General features: G+C 34.1%; 2 protein-coding genes across 3 annotated transcripts; both read left to right on the forward strand.

Annotated features, from left to right (window-relative positions):
• The first annotated feature begins 5,802 nt into the window (after window positions 1-5,802).
• Window positions 5,803-10,633, forward strand: LOC109166436 (CBL-interacting serine/threonine-protein kinase 23-like). 2 transcript variants are annotated; one of them, XM_019315396.1, is made up of 14 exons: window positions 5,803-6,618; window positions 6,956-7,018; window positions 7,267-7,338; window positions 7,423-7,530; window positions 7,645-7,725; window positions 7,818-7,997; window positions 8,077-8,166; window positions 8,272-8,391; window positions 8,481-8,606; window positions 8,930-9,046; window positions 9,384-9,440; window positions 10,044-10,133; window positions 10,228-10,306; window positions 10,407-10,633. In XM_019315396.1, exons 1-14 carry the CDS (start codon window positions 6,430-6,432, stop codon window positions 10,427-10,429), a joined length of 1,395 nt encoding a protein of 464 aa, XP_019170941.1. In that variant the 5' UTR covers window positions 5,803-6,429; the 3' UTR covers window positions 10,430-10,633. The 2 variants fall into 2 exon arrangements, with proteins under 2 accessions (XP_019170941.1, XP_019170942.1); XM_019315397.1 differs by having other exon boundaries at window positions 5,804-6,618; window positions 10,044-10,118; window positions 10,231-10,306.
• A 1,091-nt stretch (window positions 10,634-11,724) lies between these two features.
• LOC109166428 (transcription termination factor MTEF1, chloroplastic) lies at window positions 11,725-12,963 on the forward strand. The gene has a single exon (XM_019315390.1). It carries the CDS (start codon window positions 11,877-11,879, stop codon window positions 12,786-12,788), a length of 912 nt encoding a protein of 303 aa, XP_019170935.1. The 5' UTR covers window positions 11,725-11,876; the 3' UTR covers window positions 12,789-12,963.
• The last annotated feature ends 329 nt before the right edge of the window (window positions 12,964-13,292 follow it).

Here is a 13,292-nt window from a genome sequence, read left to right on the forward strand (position 1 = left end):
TCTCTGGCTAGTAACTGGCGGACCGAGTCCGACCTTTAATGCCTCAACGGCTCCTTGCCTTGACTGCTCTGAAGGCTCCCTCAACGGCTCTCTGAACCGAGTCTTCTCCTGGGCCGACTCCTCGTCCCCGTTTGGCATTGGGCCGTCCTTCCGGGCTCTGAACTGGGCCTCCTTCTTCAGACCTGGGCCGAGTCCTGGACCCGGCCCATGCATTCTTTCTGGGCCTCTTTTCTTGGGCCGGGGTTCTCACCCCATCAAATAGTATTCAAGTAAAAATAATCATCATACCATAAAAAAGTAACTACTCAACCGTACTGATTTATATTACATACTTCAATTTTAAACCAAATCCAGTAATCTAACATTCGCAGCAATCTAACATTCCCTGAGGTAATATAACATTTCGTGAACCAAACGCCCCTAAGGCACATAATTTAACAACACAAGACACAAAAACTCATAACATAAAACACATACACATGCACCAGGATCCACAGTGCACTGTGAACCCTGGTGCATGGTATAAGGATTGAAAAAAAAATTATATCATGGACCAAGGTCCACATAACATTATGGACCATGGATTGAAACAACGAGGTATAGAATTCATACTCGTAAGGTATATAATTTTATAACACAAAACACAAAAAATCACAACACAAGACACATAGCATAACATTATGAACCCAACTGGAATGTTGGATTGAAAAGACGAATTACAGAATTCATACTCGTATGATACAACATTCCATAACACAAGACACAAAAAATCATAATACAAGACACATACACATGTTATATATTTACTTATTTTTCAAATCTGATTTAGATACATAATTTGTGTTCGTAGGCACAAAATTCACAACACAAGACACAAAAATTTATAACATAAGATACAATTACTAATTTGTTCCAAGTACAGAATTCATATTCATAAGATACAGAGTTTTATTACGCAAGACACAAAAAGTCATAACACAAAACACAAACACATGAACCAGGGTCCATAGTGTAGTGTGAACCCTGGTCTATGGTATACCGATTGAAAAAATGGGTAATTTATATCATGGACCAGGGTTCACGTAGTTTTGGACCATGGATTAAAACAACGAGATACATAATTCATACTCGTAAGGTGCATAATTTCATAATACAAAACACAAAAAATCACGACACAAGACAAATAGCATAGCATTATGGACCTAACTGAATTGAAAAGACGAGGTACAGAATTCATACTCGTAAGGTACATAATTTCATGTCACAAGACACAAAAAATCATAACACATGACACAAAAAATCATAACACAAGACACATACATGCACATGTTATATATTTACTTATTTTTTAAATCTGATTTATGTACATAATTTGTGTTCATGGGCACAAAATTTCACAACACAATATACATAAATTCATAACATAAGACACAATTACTAATTTGTTCCAGGTACATAATTCATACTCATAAGGTACAAAATTTTATAACACAAAACACAAAGTCATAACACAAAACACAAACACATGAAACAAGATCCATAGTGCAATGTGAACTATGATCCATGGTATAACAATTAAAAAATGGACAAATTTTACTGTGGACCATGGTCCATGTAGTAGTGTGGTACATGAAGTAAGTATCATTTTAAATTTTTAATTACACTTTAGTTTCATTTGACAATATTGTCTTGTTTTTCCGTTTCATTTTTCACACACACTAGTTTTAGTATAGCAATACTAAAGTACATTTTAATTTTACTACAGTTTCATTCGACAATATACATTATTGTATGAGCTCTATTTTGTAGTTTCATTTTTCACACACAATAGTTTAATTATAATAATACTAAAGTATTATTTTAATTACACTCCACGTTCATTTGACAATATATGTTATTGTATGGCTCTGGATTTTAGTTTCAATTTTTCACACACACTAGTTTCATTTTAACAACATTAAAGTATCATTTTAATTACAGTTTCATTCGACAATATACGTTGTTGAATGAGCTCTGTTTTTTAGTTTCATTTTTTCACGCACACTAGTTTCATTTTAGCAACTTTAAAGTATCATTTTTATTCTACTACAGTTTCATTTGGTAATCATGGTCCACATAGCACTATGGACCATGGTCCACTGTATAACAATTAAGAAAATGCAATCGTTATATCGTGGACCAGGGTCTACAGCGCACTGTGGACCCTAATCCAACACACATAATTTGACTTTATAATATATATAATTCATGTTCATAATGTACATAATTTATGCTCATAATACACATACACATAAACATGATATAATGTACATAAATTCTGTGCATTATGAACATGAATTTCGTACATTATGAATATGAATTATGTGTATTATATTAAGTGTTTATGTGTCTTTATTATATTGTGTTTATGTATATGTGTATTATGAACATAAATTTTGTACATTATGAACATGAATTCTGTACATTATAAAGTTAAATTATGTGTATTGGACCAGGGTCCATAGTACACTGAAGATGGTCCACGATATAAATTGCCGAAAAAATGCAATCATTATTGTGTGAACCATGACTCACACAAGTTGTATGGATCATATTTTATATACTGTAAAATAATGTACATTCAGTACAAAAATAATGTACATTTAGTACAAAAATAATATACATTGTATTAAAGGAATGTACATTATTTTTGTACTGAATATACATTATATTGTATAATGTACATACAGTACAAAAATAATATATATTTAATATATTAAAAATGTACTTTTTATTATGGTTCGCACAATAACTTGCCGAAAAAATGAGGATGGGCTTGGAGGTCGACGTGAGGAGGCCCAATTTTCACGGCCCAACCCATCTCGTTTAACAACTAAAAGGCATCTAACTTCTAAGTTCTAACATCATTATGTACACAGTACAAGTACACTGACGTACAAACAAATCTAACGACCTCCTACTCATCATTCGTCACACACATGTCGTGTCCATTATTACTTTATTTTATTTTATTTGCAACAGTGCCCATTGTTATTTTATTTTATTTGCAACAGTGCCCATTATTATTTTATACCCCTCCTCACAAGTCACAACCTAGTCCATAATTATTGGTTTGCAACATGGTCCTTGTTTACTAAAATATTACTTCACCTTCTGCTTACTATTTTTTTTTATTCATTTAAGATAATACCTTTTTCTTTTTTTAATTTAAACACTATTAACATAATATTTTCTCTAATTTATCCTTTATTCATTTTAACTTGTTTAAATGTACTCCAACTAGGCAATTATCATGTTTAATGTTTGGGGATTCCCCCTTCCCTAGATATAATAAAATAAAAAAAATAAAAATACTCCAATCTATATATATATATATATATATATATATATATATATATATATATATAATCCTTCTATTTTATTTTCCCGTCCAAACTTTTATAGTAAAACTTATTTGGTAAAAAAAGTAAAATGGAAATTAATTAAGTACATAGACTTTTTAATTAAATTGGCTTTTTTAGTAATTGGCATTTTTTACCATTTGTAAAATTTTTCCAATTACATCTATGGTAGGTATATGATTTACTTTCCTAACTAGAACAATAATTATTAAAAAAACGTATTACTAACCATATATAAGCATAATCTAATATAGGAAAATATTCATTACTAACCATATATAACTTAGGAAATAACTAAACTTAATTATTTCTAATTTCACCTTTAATATAAATATATAATTTTAAAAATCCGAAATTAATAAGATTTTTTTTAATGTAGATCTATATATTTTAAATAATTTTAATTTTTTTTTTTTTTTTTTGAAAACCACATAACTCAAATTCATTAAAACAAATGTTCAATACAACGCGGTAAAGAAATAGACCAAATCATAGGATCAGGTTGCGAACGTGCCGCTCTAGCCAAAGCATGAGCCGCCATATTCACTGATCTCGAAACATACTGAATAGACACTATATCAAAGTGTCGTTGAAGATCTCGGCATTCACTTAGGATACAGCCGGCGTAGGTATAGTCTGGTAAAGAGCCATTGAGCAACTTACATATCATCTGGCAATCAGAGTGTACTCTAGCTTTTAAAATACCTCTCTCCTTAGCCCAAGAGAGAGCTTCCTTGATAGCTATGGCCTCAGCTAAATGAACATCATCCATGCATTGTACCTGGCCATTCTTCGCTGCGACAAAGTTACCATTTGCTTGTGTAATCACCACACCGTAGCTAGCTTCATGTGTGGCTGTAAAAACCGCTGCATCGACATATAGCATAAACATATCAGCCGACACCGTGTTTGATGCAGAAGTATTTTCCAGCCTTGCGCCACCACCTTTCAAAGCTTCCATTCTCTCCTGCCATTCATGTACAAGACGTGCTACTTCCAACTTGATGTGTGCTGGCTGCCAAGATTTATTGTTCCAAACAATCTCATTGCGACTCCGCCATATACACCACCATAAAATCAAAATCCTCCTATTTCATTTTCCTAATCAATTCATTATATTGATATTCCTAATCAATTCATTATATTAATATTCCTAATTACTCTTATTCCTAATTAATTCATAATATTGATATTACTAAATTTCTATTTTACATTTGCTTACCAAATAAATTTTATTAATTATTTGACTAATAAAATATAAAATATTTAATTAATTTGGGTTAAAAACTTTGAGCGGGAAAATGAAATAGGATAATTTTACTTTTATATATATATATATATATATATATATATATATATATATATATATATATATATATATATATTACTCTAATCAATTCATTATATTGATATTCCTAATCAATTCATTATATTAATATTTCTAATTACTCTTATTCATAATTAATTCACAATATTGATATTACTAAATTTTCATTTTACATTTGCTTTTCAAATAAATTTTATTAATTATTTGACTAATAAAATAAAATATTTAATTAATTTGACTTCAAAAATTTGAGCGGGAAAATGAAATAGGAAAATTTTACTTTTATATATATAGAATATAGATATAGATATAGATTAATGATTACATTTATAATAATCAAAAGAAAAATTTATATTTATAACTCGAAAAAATTGGAAGGAGAAAATGATGATTTACCAATTGAACAATACAAATGCTATTTGAGCGAGTAAAGAATATCATTATAAAAAGAGAAATTGGTCAAATAAACCTTTGAACTTTGACTTAAAAGTTATTTAAACCCCTAAATTTTTTTAAAGGTGTAATTACACCCATCAACAATTCATTTAGGTGCAATGAAGCCCAAAAACAAGTTAATGACTTGCTATCATAGGTCATTAGGGTTCAGGTCACCTTCTGATGAATTTTCTGACAAATAAAAGTGACCGGCGAAATTTTCGGCAAAAAAAGTGATCGGAAATTTCGTCGGTCGCCGGTCACTATTTTTTCAGAAATTTCACCGATCACTTTTTTTTTTTTTAATTTCTTTTTTTTTATCGGAAAATTTGTCGGAAGGTGACCTGAACCCTAATGACCTGTGATAGCAGGTCATTAACTTATTTTTGGGCTTCATTGCATCTAAATGAATTGTTGATGAGTGTAATTACACTTTTAAAAAGTTTAAGGGTCTAATTGACTTTTAAGCTAAAATTCGAGGACCTATTTGACCATTTTCCCTTATAAAAATTAACAGGCAAGAAGCAAAGAGGAGTTGAAGTGGGGCCCACACTCCATCAGCAGGGGGCCCACAACAGTAACAGTGTAAGATTGTAAATAAACAGTTATCGCCTTCCCCAGTTGAAGCCTTGAAAAGTTCATTTCATTCTTCCTGTAGTCTCTGTGTCATCAAACCCCACGCAGCCACGCCTCCCTTTCTCTCTCGTCTAATCTCCATACCCGCATTCTTCTTTTCCATGATCCACCCTTTTCACCGCCAAACATATTTTACCCAGATTCCCAAATCCCAGTATTCCGCCATCCCGATCCCAAACTCCGTTATTCTTTCACGTATCATGTGAAAAAGACGATCTTTATGACACCCCTTTAAAGTGTTTGTTTCTTTTCTTGTTTGTACTCATTGGTATATTCAGCGTTTACCTTGTGTGTATGGCGTCTGTCGCTTCTTTTTCACTTGTTGAATCGCCGCCGCCTTTTGGTCTCACCATTACTCCCTTTTGATCTCTCTTTTCTACTTCCTGTTTTTGTTTTTATTTGCTTGCTTGAGTTAGAATACTAAATCAGCAGAGATGAATATTGCCAAGTCTCAAGTGTGGCAGCCCTGTAAAAAGAAGAGGCTTTAGTGTAGAATAATTGGGGGAAAAATGGATGGGATTTGTATTTAATTGATCTGAGATAAGGTTTAAACCTTTGAGTGAATTGAATTCATTTGCATATAGAAACCCTGTGATTAGATATACAGATCTTAGAAAAGAAAGTGCGAATATGGCTTCAAGTTCAAGTTCAAGTGCTGGGAGTAGAAGGACAAGAGTGGGTAGGTATGAGTTAGGGAGGACTTTGGGAGAGGGGACATTTGCAAAGGTGAAGTTTGCTAGGAATGTGGAAACAGAGGAGAATGTGGCTATCAAGATTCTTGATAAAGAGAAGCTTCTTAAGCATAAGATGGTTGGCCAGGTATATATCTGTGCATGAATGAATGTTCATACGTTTCCAAGTGCTGGGTTTCTTGAAATCTTGTTTATTTGGTTAATTTTATGTGCATCTTGTTGGATCTTGCATCTACTGAAATTTAGATTGATTGAATTTGGTTAAAATTTGTTCTGGGTGTTGCATAATCATCTGCAAGAACTCTTTCTAATCTTAAGAGAAAGAGCACTTTCATCATCAAGAATAGAACAGTGCTGTTTCTTTCTACTTTGAATGTCTGTTTTTACTGTTGCAATTTGATCCTTAGGGAATGTTTTGAAACTACATTCATGTTGAGGCTCTTCTTTTTTCATGTTGGCTGCAGATCAAACGGGAAATCTCAACCATGAAATTGATTAGGCATCCCAATGTCATTCGCATGTTTGAGGTTAGAATTCAAATTCTTTGACATTGCTTTTCAGGATTTGCCTTAACATGATCAAATGAATACTAAATGTGAATGTTGGTTTTTTTTTTTTTTTTTTGGATACCATAAATGAGAATCTTGTAGCTAAACTTATACTTAGAATGCATATTTATTTGTTCTAGTTACTAGTTGATGCTGGTATGTTGTACTTTTAATACATTTGGGCAGTTTTATAGTTTTTGATTGCTCTGTTTATTTAAACAATGCAGGTTATGGCAAGCAAGTCGAAGATATATATTGTTATGGAATTTGTTACTGGCGGTGAACTATTTGACAAAATCGTAAGACTGCTTTGTTCTTTTAGCTGCTGTGAATGTTCTATACTACAAAAACAATGTCTGACCAGGTAATGTTTCATGAATCAGGCTAGTAAAGGGAGGCTGAAAGAAGATGAAGCAAGGAAATATTTTCAACAGCTGATTAATGCTGTCGACTACTGTCATAGTAGAGGTGTGTTCCACAGAGACCTCAAGGTAAATGATCTTAATTCTCCTTGTGACTTCAGTAATCTCAATTTTTGGACCGTTTAAAGTGAGATATATGGTGGGTAGAAAGTTTAATTGTTACCTTTATGCTGTGTTTCATAGCCGGAGAATTTATTGTTGGATACCAATGGGGTTCTCAAAGTCTCTGATTTTGGATTGAGTGCACTTCCCCAGCAAGTACGGGTGAGTAAAGTTTACAAAATGACGTTAAATATATTCTTTAATATCTAGTAAGATTTATGTAAGTTGAACCTGATTTTAATCTGTCCCCTTAGGAAGATGGGTTGCTACACACAACATGCGGTACACCGAATTATGTTGCTCCTGAGGTGATCAACAACAAAGGTTATGATGGAGCTAAGGCAGATCTTTGGTCATGCGGTGTAATACTTTATGTACTCATGGCTGGTTACTTGCCTTTCGAAGACTCGAATCTTGTGGCATTATATAAAAAGGTGAAGTCTTGGTTGTTAAATTGTTGATTAGTTAATGCAATGTCATGAAACAAGAAACTTGGTATTATTTCTTTTGCAGATTTTCAAGGCTGATTTTGCGTGTCCACCATGGTTCTCCTCAAGTGCAAAGAAATTAATCAAACGAATCCTGGATCCCAATCCCCAAACGGTATATTGATATCCTGCAACTCTAGGAAAGGAAAACTTTTTTTTTTTTTTCAACTTTCAGTAACAAATATGACCTGAAACCGAATGATTTTGTATAATGAAACAGCGCATAACAATTGCTGAGGTCATTGAGAATGACTGGTTTAAGAAAGGTTATCAGCCACCAGTATTCCAACAGGAAGATGTTAATCTTGATGATGTCAATGCCATCTTTGATGAATCAGCAGTAAGTATTTCAAAGTTTTTGAAGATTTTTTATTGAGCTTAAACAATAACGTATTAAAAAATTTACGATAATAACTTTTTTTTGGAAAGGACTCATCAAATCTCGTTGTGGAGAGAAGGGAAGAACTGCCTACTGCACCACTTGCGATGAATGCTTTTGAGCTAATTTCTAGATCTCAGGGCCTCAATCTTAGTTCTCTTTTTGAAAAGCAAGTGGTATGCTTTCTGAAAGCTTATTATATAGAATCAAATGATTGTTGCCTTAGTTTCTTTTTCCTTTTTTTTTGGGGGGGGTTTAAAATTGATATTTGATATTTATATTCATGATAAATTATCTATGCATAATAATCAGATATTCATGATATTATCTATGTTCTAAAAGTATGTCTTCTTGATATTATCTTCCCTTTACCTCAAACAAAAGAAGACTGTTAGAACAAAAGGGTAGAACAAGAGGAGGCAGTCTTGAAAGTGGAAACCGTTAAATATTTCATTTTCCATGTTTTCAGCATCTGATTGATCAAATCTTTTATAAACAGGGACTTGTTAAAAGGGAAACAAGATTTACCTCAAAATGTCCTGCTGCAGAGATAATCTCAAAAATTGAAGAGACTGCTGTACCTTTGGGTTTCAATGTGAAGAAAAATAACTATAAGGTGAATAAGCACAATGGCTCTCCTGTTCTCCTCCACTCTGATACTTCGCTTTTCTGTATCTTTTGGTACCATCAAAATGTTTCTCTTTTCAAGTTTTCACTGGATTTTTATACAGACTGGACACCTCAAATCTACTTCTTTAACTGCCCTTGCTTTATTCTCCACTGATTATGTGCTTTTATCATAATTTTTTAATCTTATAAAGTCCAACTTTTCTTAGTGAAGAACTGGCGAATATAGATACATAAGAAAATTGAAATGGTTCTTGATTAGCTGTTTTTGAGTTTTACTTGTCTAAACTGATAAAAACTGCACATTTCCTTTATATCTTTACCAGCTAAAGCTTCACGGAGAAAAGACTGGCCGCAAGGGTCATTTATCCATTGCAACAGAGGTACATTCATCCTCATCGCCTCTGTTAAGAGTCCCACGTTGAAAAAATAAAAGAGAATATATGGGTTTATAAGGCCATAGGTTAGACTAGCTAATTGGTTGGATTCAATCTTTTAGTGTGGTTTGGCCCCATGTGTATTATAGACTAATTGAGTGACCCTAGCCCAATCTATAAGATTATAACATAGTATCAGAGCCTGTTCGGTCCACTTGGTTTACCCAGTTATGGGTATTGGTGGCGTCCAGAGCTTTTGTGACTAGCTAATTAATTCAATCTTTGGGTTCACCCAGTTATGGGTATTGGTGGCGTCCAGAGCTTTTGTGACTAGCTAATTAATTCAATCTTTGGGTTCACCCAGTTATGGACTTATGGGTATTGGTGGCGTCCAAAGCTTTTGTGACTAGCTAATTAATTCAATCTTTGGGTTCACCCAGTCATGGGTATTGGTGGCGTCCAACTTCCGTGACAAGCTAATTGGTTGAATTCAATCTTTTAGTGTGGTTTGGTCCATTGAGTGACCTTAGCCAATCTTGGTTTATAACAGCCTCCAATACTAATGATCTTTAAGACGCTTATATATTAACGGGTAGAATCTCAATGCAGGTTTTTGAGGTGACTCCTTCGCTTCATATCGTAGAGCTTCGCAAAGCTGGAGGAGATACCTTGGAATTCCACAAGGTGCAGAATGGTTTATTGTGCTCGAGCATCTATCTATATAGCGCATGTTCTGATTATTTTATTTTACTGTTAACAATATGATCATCATTTCCTCTTTTGCTTCTGTGTGCAGTTCTATAAAAACCTGTCAACTGGGTTGAAAGACATTGTTTGGAAAACCGAGGAACCAACAGCAGGATTAGAAGTTGGTTAGTACATTATTCTCTTAGTGGATGAAAACTTAGTATATCTGTTTAGTTAACGTTTATCACGATGAATTCTTCATGGTTCTTTTTAACACTTGTGCAGGTTCAAGCAGTGGGTTGGCTTAGACTGGTGTGATGTGTGCATATATAGCTATGGCTGGAAGTGCATTGAATTGAATTGTCACAACTGTATTTATTTTTCGTTTCCTTTTTTTTTTTTTTTTTTTTTTTTTTTGGGGAGTAAATGTTGTTTGGTTGTTGACAATCTATAAAACTGAGTCTAAATTTGAGTTGGTTTAAAACAATTCTGAGGAAGCCATATATCTGTCATTTTTACTTCATATAATTGTCTAGGAGTTGTTATTTGCAGTCTTGCATTTCGGGTAATCTGTATAGCAACCACCGTTGCAAAAATGGGTCAGGTGGCCGCCTAGGCGCTAGGCGTCCCTAGGCCGAGGGGATTTTACTCTTAGGTTGACATTAGTCTGCTTACAAGGTGCCCGAGTAGGTAAACTCGGTGTTTGAGTCGGTCAAATTAAGTGTCTGAGTTGGTCAATTTGGTCAAATGTTTTTTATTTTGTTGTTTTTCTTATTATTATTACTTGTTCTCCTAGGCATTAGGTGTCGACTAGTGCCTTCTACAACATTGATACAACATCAATTTCCAGGCATAGCTCTATATATACACACATGTGGTTTTTTGTCAAGAGGGAGAAAGAGGGTGAAATGGAAAAATAGAAAGAAATTGAAGGAAAAAAAGCTTTTAGGGGGTGTTTGGTTCAAGTTATATAGGATAACTAAGGTTATATTTGCTTGGCAATATAAAATTTTCATGTTTGGGAATGTCGATTGTCTAGTAATCTAACATTACGTGAACCAAAACGCCCCTGAATTTTATTGGTGCGCTCACCAGCTTAGTTAACTTCACGCCTTTATGGTACCCAATTTTTAAAGATAATGTTGTATTCGAAAATAAAACGCCGCTTAGTTAACTTCACGCCTTTATGGTACCCAATTTTTAAAGATAATGTTGTATTCGAAAATAAAATGCGGGTCACCCACGTGACAAGCAGGAATACTCACCACTATACTACAACGACATGATATCTCTGATGTTTATATTTTAGTCCTAGTACCATTAATATTGCTACATATTTCAGTAAATAAATATCTACTACTCCGTATATTTCAAATCATTACGAAATGAGGTTTTATTCATTCTGTATCATTTTCACATAGACACATACTTTTGTTCAAATATTTTCACGAACCAAAGAGTTAAGGTGTTGCTGGTGCGTGCAATGCTCTCCCGCTTAGTTAATTTTAAGCCTTCAAAATTAGAGTGAGATTTTTTTTTTTTTTTTTTTTTTCAAGATAATGTTGTATTCTGCAGGTAAGGGACCAAAGCAATCTCAACCACCCAATCTACATAATCATGTCTGGGCCAATAACTTCCCAGCAAAATGCCAAGTGTCTTTCAAGAATGAGATAAGTAGAAAGAAATGTCAAATGTGATGAGAAAAAAGAGAACTGTTTCTCACTTCCATTATTATTGTTTCTGAACTCAAAGAAAATGTCAGCAACAGCCTTCTATTGTTGTTTCTCTTCATGCTCCTCAGACCACCTATCCAACAACAACAATAACAATAACCTCTTATCCTCAAAACCCAAAACTCTCCTCCACAAACACCCACTCTACCAACCAACCCACAAGAACATCTCCCACCAGTTCAAGGAGAAAATCCTGTCCCTAGAAATCATGGGTGTTGATTCTGGGAGAGCCCTCTCCCAGAACCCCTCTCTCCACACAGCCCCCCTTCACTCCATCCACTCCATCATCACTTTCTTGCAGTCCAAAGGCATCCACCAGAAAGACCTGGGGAGAATCATAGGAATGTGCCCCAACATCCTAACCTCAGACATCAAATCTCACCTTATCCCTGTCTTCACTTTCCTCTCCTCAGACCTTAATGTCCCAGACAATGACTTCAGGAAAGTGATCAACAAATGCCCAAGATTGCTCATTTCCAGTGTCCCAGACCAGCTCAAACCTGCCTTGTTCTATCTCCAGAGACTTGGGTTCAGAGATCTGCATTCCCTGGCTTATCAAGACCCCATTCTCTTGGTTTCCAGCGTGGAGAACACACTGATTCCTAAGCTCAACTATCTGGTCAGCTTGGGGTTTTCAAGAACTGATGCTGTGGGGATGGTTTTGAGGTGCCCGGGGCTGTTCACTTTCAGCATTGACAACAATTTCAAGCCCAAATTTCACTACTTTGCCAATGAAATGGAGGGGAAGTTGGAAGAGTTGAAAGAGTTTCCTCAGTACTTCAGTTTCAGCTTGGAGAATCGGATTAAACCCAGGCATATGGAGGCTGTGAGAAGGGGTGTTCATCTTCCTTTGCCCTTCTTGCTCAAGACTAGTGATGAAGAGTTCTGGGAATTGATAAAGCTGCAAGGTGATGGACGAAGACGAACACGATAGTTTCAACTGATCTAAATGCCCAAATCTCTGTATAAATCCCTGCTTTTGCTACAACAATGTAATGTGATCAACAGTAAAGCTATATTTTTTCATCATTGGGAATTGCAGATAGATAGGTGGAAATTGCATTTTAAGGTTTCCAATTTCAGTTGAATAAATCACTTTGTTCTCATTTGCCATCTGTTTCCTATTTAATCTTTAGGTAGTTAAATTTTTGAATTTCTAAACTCAACTCAATTAGTCATTTTTTTTTTTTTTTGGGAAAATGACAAATTTAGTATATACATCTACAAATCTACAATCTACAAATCTAATAAGAGCGAATAATGTTAGGCCCTTAACTGGAACAAAAAAAATGTCGGTACTAATTGTTTCTTAAAATGAATGGTTCATATTATTTTGATTTTAGTATCTTTTAATGATTTTCCTTATTTACCCTCTATTATATTATTTTCTTCCCTTAAATAACCCTAAATTCCGTTAGTTCAAACTTTAGTAACGGAA

This window comes from Ipomoea nil, unplaced genomic scaffold, assembly GCF_001879475.1.
Source record: "Ipomoea nil cultivar Tokyo-kokei standard unplaced genomic scaffold, Asagao_1.1 scaffold3088, whole genome shotgun sequence".
Lineage (NCBI taxonomy): Eukaryota > Viridiplantae > Streptophyta > Magnoliopsida > Solanales > Convolvulaceae > Ipomoea > Ipomoea nil.

Bases quoted from the DNA above. Each gene is read 5' to 3' on its own strand.
- LOC109166436 (XM_019315396.1), top strand. From the start codon at position 6,430: ATGGCTTCAAGTTCAAGTTCAAGTGCTGGGAGTAGAAGGACAAGAGTG. The intron at 7,998-8,076 runs GTGAAGTCTTGG...TTTCTTTTGCAG, and splicing joins TTGTGGCATTATATAAAAAG to ATTTTCAAGGCTGATTTTGC. The intron at 8,167-8,271 runs GTATATTGATAT...ATAATGAAACAG, and splicing joins TGGATCCCAATCCCCAAACG to CGCATAACAATTGCTGAGGT.
- LOC109166428 (XM_019315390.1), top strand. From the start codon at position 11,877: ATGTCAGCAACAGCCTTCTATTGTTGTTTCTCTTCATGCTCCTCAGAC.